General features: G+C 41.5%; 2 protein-coding genes across 20 annotated transcripts in view; one reads left to right on the forward strand and one right to left on the reverse strand.

Annotated features, from left to right (window-relative positions):
• Positions 1-1,075: 1,075 nt before the first annotated feature.
• Positions 1,076-11,897, reverse strand: fam160b1 (family with sequence similarity 160 member B1). 3 transcript variants are annotated; one of them, XM_034898076.1, is made up of 18 exons: positions 11,697-11,897; positions 10,493-10,647; positions 9,349-9,427; positions 7,528-7,697; positions 7,109-7,213; positions 6,872-6,994; positions 6,504-6,725; positions 6,202-6,398; positions 5,868-5,982; positions 5,639-5,715; positions 5,330-5,522; positions 4,818-4,981; positions 3,884-4,030; positions 3,716-3,806; positions 3,061-3,204; positions 2,095-2,235; positions 1,687-1,790; positions 1,076-1,594 (listed from the first exon to the last, which is right to left on the reverse strand). In XM_034898076.1, exons 1-18 carry the CDS (start codon positions 11,701-11,703, stop codon positions 1,483-1,485), a joined length of 2,346 nt encoding a protein of 781 aa, XP_034753967.1. In that variant the 5' UTR covers positions 11,704-11,897; the 3' UTR covers positions 1,076-1,482. The 3 variants fall into 3 exon arrangements, with proteins under 3 accessions (XP_034753967.1, XP_034753968.1, XP_034753969.1); XM_034898077.1 differs by lacking the exon at positions 11,697-11,897 and adding an exon at positions 10,766-10,869; XM_034898078.1 differs by lacking the exons at positions 9,349-9,427; positions 10,493-10,647; positions 11,697-11,897 and having other exon boundaries at positions 7,509-7,697.
• ablim1a (actin binding LIM protein 1a) overlaps positions 11,471-26,774 on the forward strand; it is a 42,979-nt gene continuing 27,675 nt past the window's right edge. For 3 of the 17 annotated variants that reach the window (XM_034898070.1, XM_034898068.1, XM_034898074.1), the window contains exon 1: positions 17,643-18,188. In XM_034898070.1, the coding sequence (XP_034753961.1) occupies positions 17,954-18,188 (235 nt within the window). In that variant the 5' untranslated portion in view covers positions 17,643-17,953. Of the gene's footprint in view, positions 11,715-15,724; positions 15,900-17,637; positions 18,189-23,920; positions 24,193-26,774 lie in introns of those variants that run through there. The other 14 variants (XM_034898071.1, XM_034898075.1, XR_004660109.1 and 11 more) reach the window with 9 other exon arrangements.

Genomic DNA, 26,774 nt, shown 5'->3' on the forward strand with positions numbered 1-26,774 from the left:
CCTCGAGATAAATTTAATGAGATGATTAAAAAACATTCAGATCATTTATTTGTTACAAAGTTGTTTTTTTCTTTTTTACTTGGCTTGCTTTCGTAATGAATTTCTGGATAACAACAAAAAACTATCTCAGGGGGTTCAAATACCACCTTGGTTGAACGGTTCATGACTTACATCCATACTGTACACTACCAATTAGCCATGATAATGCTAGTACAGACTGGGAACCTCTGCTGTAAGCTACGCTACCGATGCCCTTAAGACCCTGTTCAATAAAATCAAGAGGCCTGATTCTCTGCATCCCATTAATAAAAAACACTAATTATTGAAAATCATTAATGTTATAAAAAACGACAACACAGTATCCCCTTGGACAAATTAAACACTGGGGGGTGTGTGTGTGTGTGTGTGTGTGTGTGAAATGCAACACTGAGTCCCAGGGAACACAACTAACGTGGAATCAAAAACACGTCTCGTCCCACAAAAGCCAACTAGACATCGTCTAAAAGCCATCTAATGAAAAAAGAACGCGTAAACTTGAATTATGTAACAAGTGCAATGCAATGAGGTCTGTGTGCAAATTCACATCATTTGCAAAATTCACCATTTCATAGACAAAATGTGATGTATGGTGAGGTCTTTGGGTGACGGTGATCGATAGGTGAGCTTTGAGGAGCGCAAACATTTCAAGACACACTTAGGAAAGACGGGGAAAACAAATAAAGTAAATAACATCTGCTAAGTCAGTCCTTACATGACTGGTTGAATTAATTTGATCTTATTATGACATTAGTTAAAAAGGCCACCTGAAAACAAACAAATAAATAAGAGGACTTTAAAATGTATGTTGTGCAGTATCGTAAATACTGCAGTTCAATGTGTATATAACTACAGGAACGTACAGGGTTGAAGGTGGGGGGGGCTTGTCTTCCAACAGACAACATGTGAGGAGTTGAGATAAAAATGTTTCATTAGGAAACAGTCTTCTGTAACTGAAAGGTGCGATTTCACACTAAGGCAAATGTCGTTTACAAATGGGTGATAATGGGACAGAAAATAAATACACAAACATCTTTTCTCCATGATAGAATAATTCCAGGGTTCTCTTTTGGCTGGTGAGAAAGAAAGGATGAAGGAGGGAGAGTAAAGGCAGAGGCTGACAAAACGTCCGGTGCCCATCTCTCTGCTCCTCCACCTCGATCCTCCTCCTCTTGTTCCTCTGCTGGCTGGGCAGTGTTGGTGCTCTGACCTTCTCAAAAACAAGCCAAAGACTTTTTCTTTTTTTTCATAGTGGAGCCCGAGAGGCCAGAAGAGGGGGAGCCATGAACCCGTCCGAGCGGGCTTTACCAGTCTTGCCTTGCGGGGATGGGCTGTTCGTGGTACTGTGTTGCCAATCCAGTGACACCAGCCCCACCACACCCCAAAGGCTCAGTTTCTTCCCAACACGTCTGCCTGGCTGAGGCAGACGGATGAACAGCAGGACGATTACGGTGAGGAGGCGGCAGCCGCGTGGTATTTGACGAAGGCGATGGCTGCCAGCTCTTTGCAGAACTCCTCCAGTACGATCACTCCCTCCAGCAGAGTCATGTGATCGATGCTACAGCAAGAGTAGACAGAGAGGTGAGAATAACTTCAAATTCAAAAGTCAACTTAGAAGTGAAGAGCCCAGAACCGTGTAGCGGTACGTACTTGATGCCCTCCGGCTCCAGACCCAATAGTCTCTTCCTCACAAGCAGCAGTTTGGGTGTGAAGTCTGGAATGCGCTGAATCCTCAGCATGAGATCTCCCACCACCTAACGCACACAAGAGGGCAAAATAGTTACCAAAACTCAGCCGCACTGCTTCCATCTCTGGGTGAAGGTGCCACACGTGGAAATCAGTACTCCACTGGCACGAGATACAGGCCAACAAGTATTTGTTTCACCAAACAATTAGAAATACAACATCAAACAATTTAAGATACTACACAACTAAAAAATCCAGACAAGCAAGAACCCTCAGAGCACCCAAATAACAGCGACTGTAAGCTTTGGAAGTGGCGGTGTCTGCTACCGATGATGGATAGGATGACCTCTCTAATCCAGATGGGAGTCTTACCCGGACGATGACGGAGAACAGAGACCTGCAGCCAGGGGCCAGGTTGATGTAAGGGTCCAGCAGGTACTCGTGCAGGTGGGGGTGTGGAAACATAGACAGCTTGGACAGCACAGCGGTCACCTGCAGGTTGACATCGTACGGCTGGAGGACAGAGAGGACATCAGAACCATTAGAGAACTGAAGATGTCCCGTCTGGCCGAGAACGGCAGTCAGAAGCTTTCAATGTTTAATACAGCACTCCCTGTTAGATTTGATTTCCTACTAGAAACCCATTCATCCCCATCAATTATTTCATAATTTTTATCTAATTTGTCAAATGAGTTTTTGGCAAAAACTCATTGTTTTTGCTTCCTGTTATGTAATTAAAGCAATTAAAGCTCAGCAATTAATTTGCATCATCATCATCTTATTTTTCTCTCCACTTTCCATTAGTGGGACTCATTTACGCTAACATTGCAGTGAAAAGTGGTCTCTTGCAGCAAGAAATACCTTTTGGTAGCGTGAGAACATTAGGTCGGAGGGAATATTGTTTTAAACCAATCTGCTCCTTCAAATAAAAATAAAATAAAAAAATTCAATAAAAACAAAAATGGTGGCTCTTACTTGGTTTGACCGTAAATAACATTACGAGTTGATTTGGATGAAGAAAGCTTCATTTATTCACGGGATTCTGGTTGTATGTCGAGCTACTAGCTAGATTAACCAGTGTAGCAGTCAACTCACTAAGCCTTGCCATTCCTTAGAGCTATGGATCCCTTTCCATCAACTAAAAGGCAGCTGAATTTTGATTCAGGTGCTGCTCCATAAACCGCTGGCTACCTGCTCCATTTGCTCCAGGCACCTTTACTGCGGATGTCTTGCTATTCAGACTTGTGGACTAGAAGATCTTAAGCAATGCAACAGATATTCCATTCCATTGTTATTACACGAAAACATGCTGTTGGATACACGGTGGATCAAACAGACCTGATCTAGGATGCGGCCCATCCTGTCGAAGAGGACCTTGAGGAAGTGGCCCTCGAAGAACGGGCTGTCCAAGTTACACTTCTCCAGCGGCTTTGGATTTCCCCTCCAGTCCCACCGCTGGCAGACCCCACAATAGTCCCTGAACTGAGGAGAACAAGTCATCTACACTTAGCATCTCTTTTACTAGTGACACACATACAAACTGATGAGCAACAGTCTGCGTTCCAAATCGCATGTTTTCTTCTTACTTTTAGTATGTTCTGCAGCATCCATTACATAGTATGTACTGTAGCATGCAGTATGCATGCCATTGGGACAGACTACTTCTTGATAACACTGCACCTTGACCCTCTTGCTCATATATGTTGCATAAAGAGTTGTGTGACAGAACTGCAAGAAAAGCATGCTGGCTTGCATACTGCAAAATCTGGTGGACATCCTAGTATTTCTGACATGATGCATGTAACATTTGTTGGGACATACTAAATCTTTTCTGGCATAATAAATAGTATGGATGTTGGAACAGAGGGTTATCCATGGACTTGCCTCAACAATTAGTTAAAGGGCGAAAGACCTGGGGACACTAAACCAGAATGTTCAGCTTGCGGTTAGTCCAGTGTATCTCAAGCCTTAACTGCTGTAGAATGAGCCTTACCTGTCTGTGGGCATCTCTGAGGTAGGTGTCATAGCCTGTGCCTTCAACATGATAAGATGACTTTGCCTCATCCGGCACCAAACACAGGAAACTGCAGGCGACAGAACTTAACAGTTAAAAAATACAGACTCCACACGAGGGAAATTGTATCGGGAGCAGACTGTGTACCTGTTGACAATTTTGTGGACCTCTGTCTTCCCGTCACACTTTGAGTGGTCAGGACTCTGTGGGGGTGAGGAGCTGAGCCAATCCGAACCAGACAGCCGGCTGTCTGGAGAGAGGTCATCCCCAAACAGTGGATCCTCCTCAAGGTCTCTGTTATAAATAATAATAAAATTTAAAAAAAGAGTTCATGGTCATTAAAAAGTATTTTGTTTTATGACAACATAATCTGATTTGGATCAGTTACTGACGTTGACAAAACATGTTCACTTTTCATTTGGTTTTATGAATCTCTCAATGTAAACCCTAGTAAGTTCTACAACCCATTCTGGTATGAAAAGTCCACTTTATCAGTATTCTTATGTCTAGTTAAAAGGGGGAAATATGTCTTTTTTCTAATGGAATGAGATGGCATTGTAGGGCTCGTTGGGCTTGCGAGCCCTTTGAGTTCTGGTATATAATTTGGAAAGTAAATGAAAGAGATGAGGTTTTACTTGGACACTGCAAGTTAGAATGGATGTGTTTACTGTGTCGGCAAGTATGTTTACAGTGTGTCTGTAGATGCAAACGTCACTGACATTCTTTGGCTCTTCAGTGAACTCATCTCACCCTCTACAAACAACGACCATGTCATGTTGACCTGGTACTTTGGTGTTGCGTATTAATACCTTTGCATGACCACTAATAAGCCATGTAACACTGCATTCACATAAAACATTAATAAACTAGCAAGCTATTGCTCATTATGCTTTAACTGATTATTTAAAAGTTATCAGTGGCTGATAACTGTGGCCTAAAATGATTGAAACATTAAGGACAAGTTTAGTTGATTTGGTGTCACATTTGAAAAACACAGCTAGTAGATGCATTCACTTTATTTCCACTGTGTTGTGTTTGAGCAGATGACATTTCCAGGCAGGATTTTAAGGCAGACCCTTACACAGCATCATGGGGCTGCCCGTTCTCCAAGGGCTCCCGCTCCTCCTGTGGTTTGTTCTCCAGGTAGTTCCTCTCTTCCAGGCTACGCAGCAACAAGCTTTGGAGGATGTGCTGGTTGGGCTTCTGGATCAGCTGCTCAAACAGCCTCAGCGTCATGATGCTAATCTGGGGACACAGTAAGAGGGATAGGCTTAGCTCTCGCTATAAACCCAGAGTAAGACGCAAAGTATTTGCTCACTGACATGAAAGTAGGCAGTGGCTGTGTCAAACATCAAGGAGATGATTCATCTCTCTTTTGTGTAATGAAAACGTGTTCAATGGCTCTGTCAAATACTAATTCAAATTCAATGTGCTCATCATATGAGTCACTGGAACTCAGAATACTTGGAAGGGAAGATGGCCACTTGTATACCAAAAATTATAAAAACATGACACACATTTATGTGACAACGAAAGGGTGAAATAAAAAGACAAAATGATGTTAAAGGTACTTTCATCAGCAGGACCAGGTACCTCATCTGACAGGTGGTCGCAGTGCTCAATGAGTCTGTGTCTGAGTGGATTCTGAGCCATAGTGGCTTGAGTCTCTGGCTCCCTCTCCTCTCCCAGCAAGAAGTAAATCATCTCCTGCATTAAAGCCTCCGACGTCACCTGCCTGATGATCCTGTTCAGCAGGGCAGTGGAGGTGAGGATGCCCACCTCGGACCTATGTGCACCCACAAACACACCACGTGTTAATGAGCAGTCATGAAACATAACACACTGAAAAGACTAAGAATTTCAATCAAGGACGATTGATTGCTGATTCAAAGCTTGACTCACGTCTGCATGAGCTGTGGTTCCATAACAGACACAAAGAATTTTTCTCTCACAGCTTTTGCCATAACTGCCGCCGCTGACTGGAAGACAGTGAAGAAAAGAAAAAAAGAAAAAAATTGAGCCTTCTGTGGCTTTCTGGCACAAAAACAATTTTTAAAACAGTTATTTTACTGCATCGATTCTGACTACAATATGTTATAATAAAAACAGTGAGACGGCATTGGTTAAGGACCTTCTGAGCCTCCTTGATGAGTTGGTCACAGTAATCTAGCCACGACAGGAAGGAGATGAGAGCCCTCTTCCCTGTGAAGACAGCAGCATCCTCCTTCAGGTTATACACATCCAGACTGAAGGAGAAAAAAAAAGAAGAGAAAAAAGTTCAAACATTAAAAGGGGTGATGCAACTCTACAATTTTATTGTAGAGGAAATAGTATTTCACAAAGAATGCTATTTATGGGCTACCTGCTAAAATTAAATCAAAGTTTCACATGATGACAACTGAAATGACTGAAGACAAGACATTAAATATGTGGTTACAGAGAGTAAACACTATAAAGAAATGTACCCCCAGTTGACTGACTCCACTGTCTCAATGTCCAAGGGGTCCATGGACTGTGGCAGGGCTTTATAAAAGGAGACCAGCCTGTCAGTCAGGAGCTCACAGAGCTCAGTGTTTTCAGTTAAACACTTAGCAGCCGCAGGCTCGGGTAAACTGACCAGCAGCATCAGGCCCTCACAGGCCTTCACCACTATCCTGCCATCCTGAGTAGGGAAGAAATGCATACAACTCATGAATTCAAACAAACATTCAGGTCAAATAAAGAGAAGGACGTACAAGCCAAAATTCCTTGCATGGGGACTACTTACAGGGCTCTTTGTGAGGTTAAGCAGTGATGTGACAAGATTGTAATTGTTGCCGTTATTATGGTTACTGCTTGAAGAGGTCGAGGCAGCAGCTGCAGCCTGAGGCTGCTCTGGGTGCTCAGCCTGTTCCTCTGCCCAAGGCTGACCAGTGTCTGGAGCCAACACATTGTCCTTCACCACCTCCGTCCCTCCAGAAGTCTTTGTATCAGGTCTCTTAGACTTGTTCTGCAAATAACATCCAGAAAAAAAAATATTCTCTGGACTATGTGCTTAGAAATCCTGCAAGGCCCTTTGCTGGTAATATATACTGATTAATATTTATGAATTTGCTACTCAATTTTTTCTCTCTCCCTGGTGTCATAGCAATTCACCTCAAGGAAGAAGTCAACAAGGTATGGGTCCTGCTTCAGTTTGGAACAGACTATACAAAGGAACTGAATCTCTTCATTTTCTGTGGGAGCAGCCAATACCTCCCCACACAGACGGATGAGTTTCTGAAAGAGGAATGGCACAGGAAAAACAAGTTACGAATAAGTTACATGACCTGTAGGCCACTTTGAGGAGGACTGTCAAAAATATACTGAAATCCCGACTGCATCACTTCTCACCTGTACAGGTCTGTGGACATTGATGTGTGGCAGGAGAGGTTGACGAATGTGTGCTAGCAGCTTTGTGTAGAAGGTAAGAACCTGCTGCTTCATCCCTGGAGGACACTGATGGAAAATCACACAAACAGAATATGTTAGAATTTATTTTATAACAACATTGATGTATCCCCACCCCTGCGTGGAAATGAAGCTCAGTGCTGATTAATTGAAGAGTCTACCAAACTGTGCATTCAAATACAATTGTTTGTTAGTGGACTGCACGCTCAGTGTTGTGTCCCTCCGCCCCACTTAATTATCAACCTAGTTTTCCACTAGATTTTTCCAATACTACATATACTTTTATAAAAGATGCCATTTCATCATATGCATGTTTTCCTGGAGGTATAGTTCATGTAGTTACCAATGCATGACTGCCTTACATCTGCCTTGCCCAAGGTGTAGAGAGTCTCCAGGATCTTATGATGTAGGAGATACTCCATGCAGGGTCCGGTCTCTCCAGACTCTCTTTCCTCTTCCTCTTGGGTCAGGATGTCCAGCATCTGTTCCAGGTGGGATGGGATATTGGTGTCCGTGACTGGAGCTTTGTCATCTAACAGAGGAAAGCATGTCAGAATCAGTCTATGTCCATGATGTACAAACATTAACTGAAAGTTGTTCTAACCACTCCACCTCTGCACAGTTTTTCCTTTCCTAAGTTTATGTTCTTGCTTCTGCTCACAGTTCTTGTAAGCTGTTTGCTTCAATCCAGATGATAAGGGCTCATTGTTCTGATATAAGGCAGTGGGCGTGCACGAGTAATTGTTATAAAATCAAAATCTCGATTCGCCCTGTTCACAATTTAATTTTTAAATAAATTCAATTTATCATCATATGTACATTGTTTGTACTGGTGTTATTGTTGAATACATTGTTAACACATATTTCTAAAACTTTATGATGTTTTTGTTGACTTATATTACACAATACTTTTTCTGACCTTTTCAAGTCCCGACAAATAACCGATATTACAAGCATTCCTAAGCACTATCAAAAAATAAAAAATTAGCAAACCTGCTTTAAAACTAAACTGAATTTGAAAACAAAAAGTCAAAACAAAGTAAAAATAAAAACTATTGAAAAATGCAAAACTATAATAACCTTGGTTTGGTACTGCCAATTTGTTTTGCTACCAACTACTATTTCTTTCTATTTTTGTTATTTCCACTCTTCATTCTAACCCCAACCGGTCGTCAGACACCGCCTACCATGAGCCTGGGTCTGTCCGAGGTTTCTGCCTTAAAGGAAGTTTTTCCTCGCCACTGTTGCACTGTTGCTTGCTCTGGAGGAGACTACTAGAACTGTTGGGTCCTTGTAAATTATGGAGTGTGGTCTATCTGTAAAGTGTCTTGAGATAACTCTTGTTATGAATTGATACTATAAATAAAATTGAATTGAATTGAAAATTTTGTTATGGTCACACAAAAAAAATCATGCCTCTGAAAATAAATTCATCCACATAATACTCAAAGTCCAGATAATCCCCGATCAGCTGTTCAGAGTGAATTTTGTTAAACTGGTCTAACTAGAAGAACTTCTACAAAGAAGTTGCAAGCTCGTTTGGAGTGAAGAATAACACAGACTAGATGACAGTAGTTCCTTTGAAAGTTGTCTTCACAGTGGGTTTAACCACAAAACCCATTATAGATGTACTTTCCCCCATACATTTTGACCCAGACGCAGATTCCACAGGAAAACACTAAGGAAGCATCCATAGTCTGAAGCTGCTCTGGTCCTGGCAGAGTTGTTAGGCCTATTGCATACTCAACCAGAATGGCATTCCCATCATGCTTTAAATTATGCCATTTAAGTTTGTATTTCTACATAAACATTCCCTTTGCACTGCCTGTATTTATTTTATAGTAGTGCTGGTTATTAATGAGTTGACCAACAGCAAATTTATTATCATAGTTGAGAAAAATAAGATGTGTTTGTTGGATAAAGCTTAAAAATGTGGTCCTCTGCTTGCTTTTAACTTGAGCAGGTTTCAGGCAACTCTGTTGGATCAGGTAACTTGTAATGTGCACTAATCTTCTTATAAAATACAGACTATTGGCAATAAGTATATTAACAGGGAATACACTGGAACCTGTAACTCCTAGCGTTAATACAGTTACAATTCTGTATGAACTTATGTACAGTACAAGCTTAGTTTCCTGCACTGTACTCAAACTTTACAATGGTGACATTCAGACTTTACTTACCAGAAGTCTCAATGTAATAATGTGTAATGGCCTTCCAGTGATAGACAAAGTCCTCCTGCAAGGGCAACGATGGGGCAAGCTGAAAAAGAAGTAAATGCAAACATAAGCATGTTATGTTTAAACTGGAGGCCAAGAGAGACACCACTAATTGTCATAGCAACATGTTTATATATTCCATTATCTTTGAAAAAAAAAGGCCTACGACTGGTGGAAAATTATTTTCAGTGCTAAAATATAAACGCTCCACTGCAAGATGACTTTGTTTAATGTGTTAAAAATGTTAAATAATGGGGTTACACTTTCACTATTGAGTGACAAATGTTTAGCTACACTTGAAACGTTAGTGGATCATCTTATCCTCATACACTAACAACCTAACATGGAATAACGTAGTAATACGTTAACAACTTATATTACGCCTGAATCAAAAGTGCTGGGTCACCTGCTAAACGTCTATTGTATGAAACCCTTAACGAGAATCAGCTTGAAAACACTGTTCAGCGGGTTAGTATTGGTTTCTAGCTAGTTATTGCTAGCTGGCTAGCTAAAGTGTAACATAAAGCTTCCAAAAAACTATGCGAAATAACACACAGAATGTTCCTTTATCAACGTTTAAAGGTATAACGTTTTAACGGTATGACGTTTCGCACAACATAAAACACGGCGGTCCAGTCGTTTCGACACCACTTCTCATACACCACTGTTTGAAACGAGACCGCTAGCGTTAGCTAACGCTAGCTAACTACGGCGTTACCTTAGCTTTCAGGTGCTATCATCAGCTAACATTCACGGCTATCCAGCTAGCTCAGCTTGCCCAATTACCTTAAACACAGACGACTTGCTGTAGTGAAGAATGTGGCAATAAGGAAATATGTTTGTTAGTTAGCTATGTAAAACGACCAGAAAAAGAAAAACACCCACAGATAGCTATATAGTCGATTACAAAAAAACAAACAAACTGACAGGGCAAACACAAAACGCTAGCATTAGCTTATGCTAATTAGTTAGCTCACCAGTTAGCAACGTAGCTCAAATGCTGACGTTATTATGATGTCTGGACCACCAAAGGACCCTTTCAACCAAAGCGGACGATACACAAAAAGCAAGCTAATGGATAAATATATACTGTTGGTAAAAAACTCACCGCTTCCACAGCGTGCTGAAGAATTGACGTAAATTTGGAGAACATTTTGTTCTTCGACTGGACAAGTTTCTCCCGAGAAGACCTAGAGAATTCCTCTATTTTCTTCTTCCTGTTGTTACCGCCTCGATCCAGATTGGAGGTTTCATATAATGACCCTTGTAACAAAAGAATAAAGGTAAGCAATAAAACCCTAACACGTTGTTGGCCACAGGCCTGGCACAACCACTGTAAACAAGACGTCTACAGACTTAACGCCAAGTAACGTATGCTCTCTTTGGACACGGTGGCACTTCCTTCGCCAAACGCTACTGTTTTAATCCACCAGAGGGCGCAGGCATACAAGGCACCAGTTTATAATTAGGCTACTGACAACTATTGCATACAAATTAAGACAGCGACAATACATTTAAGCCGGGACGGTTGTCAATATTGCAGCTTGGAAACAACAATCAATAAGCTAACTTCAACTATAAAAGCAAGTATGAGATTCCGAAAACCAATCAACAGATATGGAAAAATATCCGATGAGTTGTAAAATGAACTATGCTGCCACATAATGGCACACGTGGATGTAGGCTATTTCTCTGATATTGCAGCGTTTTTCCCGCATAGAGCGGAGGTTATGCTTGCTTTTAAGTGTCATTACTTTAGGATAAAAGTGAGGACTCCTCGTAGTCTAATACCAAATATTGTCCACAAGGTAGAAGGTTAAATGGAAACATGACAAATAACAAATAACTGCTCCAAAGTGCCTTTCAACTTTGTAGCCCAACTACCACGTCCAGAACAGCACAGTCATCCCAGACGAAAAGTAGCCTATTGCTAGCCGGTTTAGGCGACCCGGCTGTATGCAGCTGCCTGCAGGCGAGGAAATTTCAAGAATTATGTAATTTGTAACTCCGTAATTCTGAGATATTATGTTCAAATATGGACATGGAGTTGCTGGAAAATAAAAAGGATGCTGTCTTTTCCAGGACACGCCCTGTCGCTGGAAAGTGCTCTCTCCATCGCGCAGTCCAGTCTCGTCTGCCAAATCGCAAGCGGAATGCTTTCCTTGCGTTTGGTCCCATTAAATGACAGCCAAAAACTTAAAGTTGGCCTAGATAATATCAGGTTCTAACCCGGTCTTTTCCCCTCTTTCAACGCTACATTAGGGCATGTCCTCCTGGTAATCTCGGCAAAGAAAGAGAGGCTCTATACCTACCGGGCATGTCTGCTAGAGGTGAGTATCTTTTGCCGCAGAAACCTTCATAACAATACCTATACTGGGGAAAAGTCTATTAATTTTTAGAGAGGAGGGGGTCTTGGTTCAAGGATGGATGCAAGAGAGCCCATTTGCGTCGTCTTTCCGGTTGATCAGGCTGTGATAATGACACTGTTATGTATGTAGGTTAGCTGAAACTACAGCTTCCACTGCTGCAGCCCTTTCTAGACAGCCTACAACTTATTCTGTTGATATGAACACTGTTGCAACCTATAGATCACACTTTTTTCTCTAAAAGTATCCTAGGTGTTATGGTGGACCTCACTTTATGCCGGTTTCTTTTAACATTTGATATTAATCAGAGATGATGCATGTCATTAGTTAAAGGATGCACACAAACTAATTGTTGTTGCCTAAATGAAAGCTGTTGATCGTGGATATGATGTTCATTCTTAACTGGTTGATTGTGACACAATGGAGTATTGGAATTTGAGTGCCATTGGACTGTACCTGTCATTTAGATGGTGATGTGACAAGAAGTGCCATCTTTTTGAAAACAGATGCATTGCATTACATGTTATTTAGCTGATGCTTTTATGGGGCGGCTGTGGCTCAGTGGCAGAGTGGTTGCCTGCCAATCGGAAGGTTTGTGGTTCGATCCCCGCCCCTGCAGTCATTGTCGAAGTGTCCTTGGGCAAGGCACTGAACCCCTAGTTGCCCCCGGTGCTGCGCATCGGAGTGTGAATGTGTGTGAATGTTTATCTGATGAGCAGGTGGCACCTTGTACGGCAGCCCCGGCCACAGTGTATGAATGTGTGTGAATGGTGAATGTTCCCTGTAGATGTAAAAGCGCTTTGAGCAGTTGTTAAGACTGGAAAAGCGCTATATAAATACAGCACATTTACATTTACATTTACATCCAAAGCAACTAACAATTGCTATATATATCGGAAGTTGTACGTCTCTGGAGCCACTAGGGGTTAAGTGTCTTGCTCAGGGACACATTGGTTGAGGTATTGCAGTGGGAATCAAACTCAGATCTCCCACACCAAAGGCCTGTGTCATATCCACTGCACCATCACCACCTGCAGATGCACAAATACAAACTGTCATTTGGTGCAACAATCTCCACCTGTCTGAGTGGAGAAGATGTCTTTGTGGATTTGTGGTGACTGTGTTCTTTGGCAGAAGAGATAACCCCAACCCCAAACGGCCCGTCAGACACCGCCTACCAAGAGCCTGGGGCTGACCGAGGTTTCTGCCTAAAAGGAAGTTTTTCCTCGCCACTGTCGCACTGTTGCTTGCTCTGGAGGAGACTACTAGAACTGTTGGGTCCTTGTAAATTCTGGAGTGTGGTTTATCTGTATAGTGTCTTGAGATAACTCTTGTTATGAATTGATACTATAAATAAAATTGAATTGAAATTGAATAGATAAAGACACTCCAGCTGCTCCTGCTATAGGCTACCTTGTGTGATCAGATGGTCTGACTGGCTGATTTAGAGTTGGACAGAAGCAGAGAACTTGCACTATAAACCTGAACTCAAGGTTACTATTATTAAATCTGCAGTTGGATTCATCATGACAGGTCTGATCCGGTTATTAAACATCAACGTTTAAAAAATAGATTTAAGCTGTACAGTATGACAGTCCCTACAGACTATGTTTGGTTGGGCCTGTGTAGCAAGACGGTTTTGAACTGATGGCTGCCACAGATGGGACCTACTGTGTCTGTCCTCCATGGCTGCCGGTGGAAATTGATGGAGTCCACTGCTTGACGGCCCCCCTGTGGTACATAGATCTGATTAGCACCCTTAAACCCCTGCAGACAGCCAATCGTTATTCATGAGAACTACACCCTACCAGCCACCTGGCCAGGTACCCAGGTACCCTACCAGGTAGTGGCTCTACCTCTGTGTTGGTTACACAAATGTGAGGTTATTAATTTCTTATTCCAGATAACTCAGGCACATTGACACAAACAACAGTCTTTGTAGGAATATGTCAAATCAGAGATATATTTCTTCATGGGCCAGCTGAGTCAGTGCTATTTCAATTGACTGTAGTAGTCCCATCTCACATGACCTCGAGAACTGGACTTACATGTGTTGCATAATGTTTAACCAGAGGACATAAAGTGTTTTTGTTTAGTTAATAATTCAGAATATTTTGTGACGTCTCAACACGTTTTGGGCTAGTCCGAATGAACAGAACATTTTCCCGACTTCTCAAATGGGAGGATTTTCTTTGTCATATGTGACAGTTAATGTAAATTTGGTTGGTGGGCCAAAGCAAGCAGTTTGAAGACGTTGGGATTTAGAAATTGAGGATATTTTATAGAAGAAATTATTAACTGAGAAAATAATCAAAAAAAAGTTAGCAACTGTTAATATCAAAATGTAGCTGCAGGCTTGGCCTATTATACAGTATCGTTGCATCCAGAAATCTATAGGCATTGGGCAACATCCAAAACATTTAAGCCAATTAAAACATTTTCCTTCCCATAGAAAGAGGAAGTTAAAAAATGTCTGAAATGACTCCACTTTTCCTTCCCAGAATGCATTTATGATTACCAGCTCCTCCCTCAGTTCCCAGCAAGTCTCAGCCATTACTGTGCTCTCAGTCTTTCAGTCGCCAACCCCCCACTCCTCTTACCAGCACAGGGCCCTCAGCTTTTACCTTGGTAGTGATGCCGTTCCATTAGCCCCCCCACCTTATGTTTCACCCTCGTGGCCATACTGCTCTTTCTGGGCCTTTTGGTGTCATCATATTTCCTTTGCTGTTTTCTTTTATTTAGGATTTCTTAACATTATTTTTATTATTTTAAATAAAAAAACCTTCATTTTAAAAACAATCTTTTCCCCGGAGATGTTGACAAAGCACATACTGTATACCTGAGCTGCTGCAGTGAGTCTGCCATTCATGGCCATTGAGCAGTTTGACCCGAGCACGTGAGAGTTAAGTGCATTATTCAATTCAAGGTCACCTACAGTATGTAGTGGCATTGAAGGGGGCGGCGGGGCGTTTCATATCAGATTCCTCCATCTACAGAAGATTCTCCCTCTTGGTGTGGGAAATCACCTGAACACCTACCACAGTTAGAATATTAAGCATATTCTCATCATTTATTGTCTGCAACCATTGATCCACTACTGTTTAGGTTGGTTATTCATATGTGGGTGAATTTATTGTTCCTCTTGGTCCATTTAAGCCATTTATCTCCGCTCCACCGCAGAATATTAAAACAACACGTTGGATGGGTTCTCACATATGCCTGCCAATGTTGTTTATTTATGGTTATTCAGTTTTCTGCTACTCCTGGGCTTATTTTATGTCTGATTGTATGGACCTTTTTTGAAGGCACTGTACTTTTTCAGGTGTTTCGTTACTGCGTAATGCATTTTTTAACTGAATGAGTTTCCGTTGAAAACATAAATCAGAGTTTACCACAAAGTTATTAGGTTATTAGGATGATTAGGCAAGCCATGAACATCATGCAGAATTGTTTTTAAATTATATTAAAAAATTGTATTTACCTGCAAGTACCACATATTATTATAAGTTGTAGCATGAATGCAAGGTATTCAGGGTAGGTTATGTCAGCCGTAAGAATTGGTGGTTACTTTACTGCTTCACCGGTGTACCAGATCTGACAGTAATCGTTGCATTTGGAAGACTGGATAGCTTTGAACAAAACAACTAGCATCTTTAGTTTTCAGCCCTGCTCTGACCTCCTTCTCTGCCCCGCCCTTTCCTCGAGCAGGGTTAGTACGTCCTGCACACCGTACCTGTTACACTGCAGTGTAATCTGGATGATCAATGGTATATGGAAAAGGAGGCATTGCTCCATTCTGCAGTAACTTAATCTGATGCCTTATCCTTATCTGAGCACTGGAAGGGCTGCTCATGCTCCAACAGCACGACCCTCTGCATCAGCACTTTTCTCTGTCTGTGTGTGTGTGTGTGTGTGTGTGTGTGTATACTGTATGTGTGAATATGAGGGTTGGTGTGCGCGCGCATGCATGTGTCCTGGCAAAAGCCTGAATAATAGATGAGCAGGGTAAGGAGTGAAAGCGCTGCCCGACGGGACGGTGTGTGTGGGAGTGTGTAGAGATGGGGGAGAGGGATACAGCATGGCCGGAGCCTGGCTACGATGGGCTCTGCAACTACGCCCAAAAAATCACCTCCTGCTTCGGACTGGATGGTAAGACAGGGGGGAAACAGATGAAGAGGAAGAGGGGGGAGGGGTGTTTCTTCATGTGTGGAGCAGAATGCAAAAACAGCTGAGTTTGGGATGTATTTTGTGTGCGATGTTGATTTTTTTCTGTGTGCAGGGACAGCTGCCCTGTTTTCTGAGCATGTATGTGTTGATCTGTGAGTGTGTGGGTAGTTGTGGCAAAGCTACCACAGAGTGGATGACAACTGGAGGGCAGTGTCTCACTGCAGCAGAATAGCATGTCCTTAGCTGCCCTGGTGTGCATGTGCGAGTGTGTGTGTGTGTGTGTTAGAGTGTATGTCTTGCTTATTCCTCTCACACTGGTTTTTTTCTCTGAAATGAAAGTTTCTGAATAGCAGTCTAATTAGCTAAAAACTGTATAGATTTAAATAGTAGTTAACTCGGCCAGCCAAGCTCCAGCCGCCCCGTTTCTGTGCACCTTCTCCGACGAAGAGGAAAATCATTAAATTTGAAGTGCAGGCCAAGACCGTTATCTTCAGACTAAAAGGGTATTTTATGCTTTGTCATTGTCTGCTGTGCTTTTCATCATGCCTATGTACCTCAATGATTTACTTCAAATGGTGGGAGAAAAGTAGCTTTGATTAGCCTTATCTGTTGGATGAATATTGGATGTCACAGAAGTTTTTTTATTTTGGTTTTATGATTTTAGTCATTAATCTTTGTGTTTGTATATGTAAGATACAGTCCTGTTTTAGCAGCAGTGTTTTTATAGTTTAATAAATAACATGATGTGTTAATTTTCTTTTAAGGAGATCAGAGTAACAGCAACATATTGCTTTTGTGGAGTTTGCTCAGATTCTCCCTCAGCATCATCTATCTTTTCACCTCCCAACATACCATGTCTATGATTTACAAATAATATCATGCTGAACTCACATTTCCAAGGAAGGTGAATTCATCTTTTCAAGAAAGAGTGCTTGTAATAAAAAAAGAAGCAATAGTTAGACGTTGGTTATACGGATTTGGCTCATCAAAAAAGCACTGTGGTAGTCTTTGCAGAATCTAATTTGTCCTGACATTAGATGGTTTGAAGATTAAAAACTCAGAACATGCCTTCTTACTACATTTTCCAAAATCCTATACTCCACCATTTCAGAGGATAATTGAGAGTCACGGCTGGCATTTCCACCTAGACTGATAGAGTTCTTTTATTGTGAAGGATCCTGCTGATGATTAACAGTGGGTTGTTGCATTGTTTGCTGGTGGGATGACCTTGCTGGTTGTTACCGGCAGAAGCTCAAGGCAATTTACCCTGAAAATATGTCTTGGATCACTGTGTGATGCTGCATGCTGATATGCATCCATTTGGTTAATACAAAGTACATTCACACAAAAAAACACATATGTACTTAATAGAGACCTTTAAAATGCTGTTCCAAAGAGGATGTTGTTATTTAATGAATTACTTTGGCTTAAAATGCAGCACAAAAAAACCCCAATGCGTTTGCCTTTTGATATGTCTGACTGAATCTTGGCTCATCATTGCACGTGAATAAGCAAAGCAGGGATTGGGATACACATCAGGTATAGAGACTCCCACCATACACAACCAGATGTAGAGCTACCTAACCCCACCCAGAAGATAATGATAGGCTCGACGTCAGACCTAAGCTGCTTAAGGCCCTAGGGCGGTTGGGCTGAAGACACTCATATAGTGTAAGCTTCTTTCCCTGTATCTCACTCTGCTCTACCTGCAGCAGAGTGCTTTGTCATACACCTGGAGGTGGACATCAACACTCTAATTCTTATAGCACATTCACTGCAAGTAACAGGTGGATGGAGTGTGGAAGCAGAAGTTTCCACTGGAGGCCTCACCGGATACTGCTATGATTTTATGATGAGCTACTATGAAGTTGCCCACCAAGCTCCGGCTCCTTTCTTTCTGTTTTGTGCCTCTATGAACACCCCATGTTCTTGATGTTCAAAGGCGCTGGATTTTTTGTTTGAGCCCAACTCTGGCCAACTTCTACCTGCAGTGCTTCACCCTACTCTGTGGGACAGACGAAGGGGAACAGGGCGCCATGCCTACTATGCCCAATCTCAACAGCCTGGGCAAGCTGTGCAGCTCCAGCCGCAGCCACAGTATCCACCGCGTCCGGGTGAAGCGCAAGAGCTCGGTCAAGCGCATGTCCATTATCGAAGATGGGCACGTGGCCGAGGTCCTGTACCTCATTCCTAAGCAATACATGGAGCAGCTGCCCAACCTCGACCCAAATGATTATTATCTGAGCGAGAGGCTGAACGAAGTCACTACAGGTAGGACAGGAGAAAAGAACCATCTATTAGATTCTCCCATTACAGCCACCCTTCCTTACTGGGGCTGACCACTTAACATTAATGATAATGCTTAATCAATGAGTAGTACAAATTATCATTGAAATGCAACAAAAAAGGTTTTTGCTAAAACATTTTTGTTCTACTTTTAGCTTGTAATTGAAGTTTTATTTTATTCTCCTCTGTCCCTTTCCGTCTCCTCTGCTTTACCCTCTTCTACAGTTTGTCTGTTGTTGGGTCTGTTGTTATGGACCTGTAGTGCAGTTTGTCCGCTCTGCTTTGCATTCTGTTTACGAGTGGGTGTATGAAGTTGAATTGATTAGATGTTGCTCAGAGATTACTTCCTTTTAATTGGATGACAGTGAGTGATAACTCCTCTTGAGACTTTCCACATCTGACCTGTCCGTATGCGTGATAGAGCTCCTGTGTGTGAGTTACACAACCACAGCTCCCCAATGCCAAAAAGTCTTACTGCAAATGTTAAAAAAGTCAGGAAATTAATCACTGTCTTCTCCATAGTTATATAATGCAAACCCATATCCACGGGTAGACCTGCTGCATTTTGCCAAGCAACAGTACATGAGGAAGCAACATGGTGGCTTACATCAGGATTACAACATGGGCTTCAGGACAAATCGAGATTTTCAGACCTTATGTATTCTCTGGTTGCATGCCAGGCACAGTAGTAAAATCATCATTGCTAGGTACTTAGTTTGTTTGCAAAATACCACAGACTGCAGCAACTCCTGTTTTGGAGGGAAAAGTTAGATTTTTAATTAATAGCTGAGGTTATGAGAAAGCGTTGTGTCTGCAAACTGACCCTAGATCAAAAATCACAGAGGTCAGGGCTTATGTTAGCCATTTCATTCCTCTAGTGACAGCTGAAATCAGTCAAACAGTGACAGTCAATAGGTGCTTATATTCTGAGAGTTCTGATGCCAAGTCTGGGTCATGTGACTGCTGCTTTCCTTAGACCTGATCCAAAATATATATATATATATGTATATATATGTATATATATATATATATATATATATATATATATATATATATATATATATATATATATATATATATATATATATATATATACATATACATATTTTTGCAAGACTTTTAAACTCACAAAGAAACAACAGTCCTAATTTAATTCCCCCTTATTTTTTCTTAACCTCTTAGCACAACAACGGTGAAACATTGTGCTCACACTGTAAACAATGCTGCAGTATTTTACTGACTGCTTTTGAATATGAGTGGCACGGATTCTGCTCCCCGAGTCATGTTATCCAGAGGTCACCAAATGTTTGATGATACCTCAAAGAAACATGAAAATCAACCAGCAACCCAAGCTTCCTGTGGATTTTGGATTAGAAAATGTGGTTTTATATGCATGCAGGTTGTTCTTACACAATTCTTACACGATGAAAGAATGTGGATTGAATGTTGTAGTAAAAACATATTTCTGTGTATTCAGGGTAGCTGCAACACGCGAATGCTAATGAAGCATGGGTGAAATACACTTTAAAGAAGATTGCTGTTCAAATGTTCTGTAAGCTGTTTTAAAAGAGAAACAAGCTGGTGAAATGCTTGTCATTATCCAGAGATAGAAAAATAGGTCTGCCTATGCTCCAAAACAGTTGAGGGGTTCATCCTGCTCATTAGTATGTTGTCTGTCACGCTATGTGTCTGTCGGATTTGTAAAAATCTGCAAATCATCATCCAGGGCATAGGCTGTGTAGCAAAAAACATTCATACATGTTCTGTGTTTGTTGTTTACTGTAAATGTGGCCTTAATCTGGCTTCACCACTCAAGGCAACAGTCCATAACTGTAAAAGGCCTAAATATTAGTGGTAATGGTAACAGTGCTTAATCTGCACTGATATGATGGCTGTGGACTGTATAGTCCCCTGGCCGGGTTATTAATGGACAGTAAGATATGGATCATCCATAGGTGAGCAAAATAAAGAAACCTTTCATCCATGGATAATAGGTTTTGCTACTCGGGAATTGCTCTTGGCAAGCCTTATGTAGCATGACTGTCCAGCAGCTTCTACAGAGCTTTATTAAAAGAGGCGCGAATGATAATAGGTCCATTACAGTATTATGAGACAACACAATAACGGGACACTCTTTGTGTTGCATTTAGCAGTTAGTAACCACACTGTAAACCTCTAATCTTTTATTAAGGAGATGGTTTTTCACCAGCTCAGCCACTCAAATCTTTGGTCATCACAAACTCATAACGTCTCTCTGTCTTTATCGTGAAACAGGGTGGAGTGCCGGAAAAAAACTATTTTTACCGTTTGCCTCACTGGCATGTATCCATAGCCAGATGAGAAGAAAACGCCCCTGTGGAAACTGATGCATGTTGTCGGGTATCCAGCAGGTGGCATTGTTGACACTGCAGTGGATGAATGCATTATGAATGCATAATGAGCTGCCTGCATCAGCAATTACAGAGGTGGTGCTGAGGCAAAACTATTTCTCCCCTCTCAGCCATAGAGAGGTATACAGTGAGGCTTCAGCACGGGACAGATGGATCAGTGACCGTGCTGTCCCTAACTGCTGCTGGTGTGACATTGCCGAGTTAATTCTGAAATCATATTTTCTATAGCGTACATATTGAAGTGTCTGCAGATATTGAATTGGTGCTTTGCTCTGTCTCTGCTGGGTCTCAGTGGATTTAATTTGCTTCCCAAAGAGAAAAAACTTTATTAACACCTTAAATTGTGGAGCACTGCTACTCAGGCTTGAGTAAAATAGTACTAATATATATATGTATATATATATATGCATATAATGTGGGGAGTAGATGGATGATGTTTAGCATAAAAGCACTTACAGTTATACATAGGTTGCCTATTACTTTATAGTTAGTCTCGCATTGCCAGGCCTTCCACCACAGCGCTGTAGAGGAGGGTCTGGTGAGTCCACACAGCATTCCGGGATGGGAGAAAAACCTACACTGGTCTATAAACCAATCACAATCATCTTTGGCGGTGCTAAGCGGCCGTTGAAAAAATAGAACAGCCCCGGAAGCGGAACGTTGTTGACATAGACTACGTTATATTATACTGAAACAGTGCAATGTTCCAAGCACCAATATCAACATAGCAACAAATGATGTACAACTAGTACATAATTGGGCATACTGTATATGAGTTAAGTCTTTAAAGTAGAGTTGACATAAGGTCAACTCTACTTTAGCCAGGAACGTGCTGTCTGTAATTGGATTTTAGAGGATCCGTTCAAGATATTAATACAAAGTGCATGCTAGAGATTATGGTAAGTCTGGTCTTCTACCTTAAAGGATCTATGTTTTTATCTCCTGCCGTCCTCATACCATACATGGCCTGCTGTAATACCTATTTTAATGAGATCAGAATCAAGTTTTGAAAATAGACATTTTGTACAGTATAGATTTAAAACAGAAAAAGACACAAAAGACAAAATGACAGAACACAACAAATTATACATAAAAGGCAAAAACTAAAACTAAAATAAAATGAGGGACACAACTCTTTGCTCTTGGATTAGTTGGAATCATATGCATGCATACAAAATATAACAGAACTTAGTCTGGTAGGACCTGTAAGTCTGCAAAATAGGATTGAAAAGGCTGCCATGAATGAAAAAATGTATTAGGTTCACCTCTTATCTTGAGCTTAATTTTCTCATGTTTAAAGAAAAACATGACATCTTTGAGCCACTGTGAAACTGAAGGAGGGTTTGGAGACTTCCACTCTAAGAGAAAAGTAAAGATGTGAACTAAGAATTTCTTTCTATGCTAAATTTAGTCGATCTGACTGGTCTGGAGTCCCAAAAATAGCAATTAAGGGCCACGGCTGAAAATCTATTCCTGTTATAATTGAACTTGTGTTGAGGAGGAGATTTGTGTTGATACAACCAGACCAGACAATGTGTAGGCGTGGACAAAAGGAAAAACATGTGATTCAAGTGGCAATGTGGGTTCAGACATCTATCACACGTATCCTCTACTTCCAGGAAAATAACAGGCAGTTTTGTTTTTCTATGTGTTTTTGTTCTTTTGTTCACATTAAAAAACTGATCCTTTGGAAAACTTTTTAAAAGGGGCAGAAGTACAGAAACTCAGTTTTCGTAACGTCAGGGTGTGCGCCGTTATCTGCTTTGTGAGGCGTTAACAAATGAGGTGACATTTTTCGCAATGGCGGACATGGCCAAAATAACGCTGGTTGTTCTATCCTTGCTAACAGGACTTATTACATGTTAAAGGTCCCATGGCATAAACATTTCACTCTATGAGTTTTACTTTATGAGGTTTTTATCATGCCTGCCTATGATACCCCATTGGCTAGAAATGGTGATAGGTGTAAACCGAGCCCTGGCTATCTTAGTCTGCCTTTCAGAAAATGAAAGCTCAGATGGGCCGATCTGGAATCTTGCCCCCTATGACATCATAAGGTTACCTCCCCTTTCTTTGCTTTGCCCGCCGAGAGAATTTGGCCCACCCATGAGAGAGAGACATCATGGCTTTCAAACGAGCAAAGTGGCAGTTTGTCAAGGCCACACCCCCAGGCTCCACCTTGCCTCCTCCCTTCTTTCCTCCTCAAAAGCTCCAGACTCAGAAAGGGCACATACTAAGGAAAGCTCATTGTGGGACTGGCTCTAATAGCTGTAATTCTGCATCAAGGCTGAATTTTGGGAAAGAGACTTCAGAGACAGTCTTACGGGACCACTAAGGTCTGTATAAAAGCATCCAAAAAGCACCACGTCATGGGAACTTTAACATATACTGTACATGTAAAGTTACTTGTCCACTATATCAAGGAACAGAGGCGTTGGAATGCGCTACGATCTTTTTTTCAAGCGTCTGATTGGCCAACATGGCTTTAGGGTTAGGGCTATATTGCTGTCTGTTGGTTTGGACAGAGTATTTTTGTTTAGACTTGTGTTGACGTGATTTTTTTTAGAATAAAAGACGGAAAAACATTGTTTTCCAAAATACCTGTGTGTATACGTGTGGACTAGGCCTTAGGTGAGCTTGGCTTTACTGCATGTTGATTAGGTCAGCAGTGTTTATTGGCTCTGATCAGATAACACCTATTTTTTTATTTTTCTTAATACTGTAGTGTAGATAATATTCTCAAAAAGTACTTTTCATTTAGGCAGCATTTTATGAACTGGGGATAGTGTGTTTAATGCATATTTTATTTAATGTTAATTATTAATTTTGATTCTTGGTGCTATAACCACTTTACTGTTACAAAAGACCAACATGTCCAGAAATGAATCTGTCTTTTATTCCACTGCTTTATTATTTTACAGCTTTCGACTTAATTCTTTAACTTAATTATTGTTCACTTGAACCAATCTTTAGCGGAGCAAGCTAAATACTGCACTGAAAATGTATATATATATATATATATATATATATATATATATCACCATATATATTGACCAACATATACTGTATATATAAAGTATATGGTGGTCTTGTTTGTCACAGTTTGTCTTTACATGCACGTGTGGTATCTCATGTGTGTTTTTCTGTCTTTTTTAGGAATTTGGGGTTACTGTTTTTGGTTACAGAAGCAGCAGCAGCAGCCACCTGGTTGCTGCAATGAGGAGGCGGCTGACACAACAGAGAGGCTGACAGAGGGAACAGGAGGGGAAGAGGGAGGAGGATTGGGCAGAGGAGGAGGAGGAGGAAGTTGAGGAAAGGGATGGGAGGAAAACAGGCAGTCGGGAGGCAAACCCCACGCTGTAGCGGTGTTTTCGGGAAGAGAGCAGTGTATAGCAGTGCCTACACCTCTCTCTCTCTCTCTCTCTCTGTCTCTCTCTCTCTCTCTCTCTCTCTCTCTGTTTTGTCTCAGCTCTTTTTTCTGTTCTTCATTCTTGTCTAAAAAAAGGAACTAGCAGCTCTTGTGTGTCTGGTGATCGATACCCGGAACCTTTTCTGGTGCAGATTTACCTCAATTCCAATGGTCATGGTCAAAGAAAAAGGTATTCCAGCGGTCGTGATCAGAGAGTGTGTCTGTGTGTGTGTCAGGAGTGTGTTTTTTGTGATTTGTTTTGCTTGTTGGGCTGTACATTGTCTGCAGTGTGTAGTTGTGCAGCATGCCTAGTTGCATTTGAACTGCCTTGTCTGGCTGTTTGAATAAGATTTAGTTTGAAATTGATTATGTTTTAGATGTATGATATAGTTACAATAATGTAGACATGGCTTTCTTTATGTGTGTGTGTTTGTGTTGCTTGCAAGAGACATAACACAATTTAAAGAGGCATCTTTGATATGAACGGGTTGTCTCTAGTTAAAGACTTGAACGTGCTACGCCCTTTTCAATACTCACTAGCAGCTGATGATGCATGGGTCGGAGTCTGCTTAATTTGGCAATGTCAGTCTTTGTGTAAATGTATGTTGGACCAAGCCATCTGGCTCGTTGTAAATAGCGTGACAGCAAAACGTACAGGGTGATAATGTTCAGATAGTTCCAGGTCAAAACGTCCCTGTTCTCATGCAGGCTGAACATGAAGAATAACATATAGTGAGAAGAAGTGGAGCACTAGTGTAGGGATCCACACTGCGCAGAGCTATGGACTTGCACTCTCTGTCTCTCTCTCTCTCTAACTCTCTCTCTCTCTTGCTCTGTCTGCAGCCGTTGCCATGGCAACCATCTAAAAGGTACACTATTGTTGTCAGCTGTGGCTTCATTCATAGTGTCCTGTTAAAAGAGAAAGATGATTGTTTCTACCTATAAGTGAGGTCGCCCAGCTGCGTGGGATGAATTAGGTGAAGTCAGGGGGCATGTTCCAGAGATATTAACATTCCCAGCAAATTGCTGGGGCATGTGGTCGTGAGGTTAACCATTGTGTGTCAATATGACTCACTGCAAGCGGCTACATAGGCACAAATTTCCGTAACAAAAATGTCTGGTTTAAATTCAGAGATGAAGAAAAATGTCAACAGTTTTCTTCCTTTCCTTTTGACTTTAACCACAAAGAAATATCAACAACATCAAAGATTTGGCAACAAATATTACTAACTATTACATCAACATTTCCCACATTAACAGTCAACCGGACAGGAGGTGAATATGAAGGTAATGAATCAGTAATAAGTCATTATGCGTCACCATTACACTCCATTAATAGAGTCTGAATTTAACCAGCTTTGATAAATTACTCCTGTGTTTCAGTTGGAGCTTAATGAGTTGATCCTCCAACCAGTGTTCTATGTGTGGGCATGTGATATTTTTATGTTTTGGAGGAAAATATTTCTAGCACTAAAAAAACACATGTATCCAGATTTTCTAGTGTTTAGGTTGCTTGTAATCTTGATGTGGATTCGACCAGCCACAAAGAAAAAGGCCTTTGCCATCGAGTCCCAAGGCTGCCAGAACACCCGAAACCTTAGGCTTAACCGCCGCCTCGCCTGCCGACTCTTTGGATCTGTTGGTGGCAGGAGAATTGTCTGGGTTTATTTTCACATTTATAGGCCTCATCCACATATGATTTCTTCTTGTATCTTCCAGGGAGCTTGTCGTGCAATCTGTCTGAGGCCAGGTGGGCTCTGTACCATCAGCATGCACAGCTGACCCAATACTAAACTATTCTGTATGGCCAGGATGATGAATCATAGTAAAAGGATTGCAGTGTTAGCGTTTTGTCTGCTTGCAGGCGGTTGTCCTATTTTGAAAGCCAAGAATACCCTTGAAATAGTTTGTAATTTATTGGGGCCATGTGTACCCAAGTCTGATCTTGATCTACACGTTATTCTGAGATATGTTATGACTTTTAGGCAACTATTTGATTTATTTATGCTCTTTCTCCTTCTTGCGTTCTCAGCATTACATTGCGTAAGAGACCTCGCTGACCACGCTCTGTAAAATTGGGTAATGGTTACATGCACGTCACCAACTCCCAGAACAACCCGCATTCACCATATGAACGTGAAAGCCTAATGTCATGTGTCTGCGTAGCTGCTTCCCTGGATTTTGCAGAGGGCTGCAGACAACTGCAGTGGTGCCTCCTCTTTGAAGCTTGCCAGTGTCTACCCCCTGAAAGAGAAGCTAAACCCTTTCACAGACATCTATGCAACACACACTCTCATAGACACACGTTGTTTGTACAGCTGACACACACAGGACCAGAATATACAGATGAGATAAGTGATCGGCCGGGGAGAGTCAGCCACTGACCTAAAATAAATATACAGGCTGTAACAACAAGAGCGATGTGAGAATCACGTGAAAGAAACACAGACTGTAGCCATACATTGTGCCAGTCAACAAACATCCTCCCTGTCTGGCATCAATTGGTTTGATTATCACAGGAAATATGACACAGGAGTGTGGGGCTGTAATGGGCCGGCATTCAGAGGCAAAGAGCTAAGGCCTTCATCAGCTCCTCTTCTACAAACACAATGGCTTCTGCAGTTCATGAAGCCACCTTTGTCTCCGCTCAGATAAGTATCTGGACTGGAAGTCCTTGTCTCTGTTTATCAGCGTAGTATTATTATCATGTGCCTGCCCAACAACAAACGCTCCGTACTGTGGCGTTCAAGCGTTCAGAACAGATAATTATTC

This window comes from Etheostoma cragini, chromosome 17 (assembly GCF_013103735.1).
Source record: "Etheostoma cragini isolate CJK2018 chromosome 17, CSU_Ecrag_1.0, whole genome shotgun sequence".
Classification (NCBI taxonomy): domain Eukaryota; kingdom Metazoa; phylum Chordata; class Actinopteri; order Perciformes; family Percidae; genus Etheostoma; species Etheostoma cragini.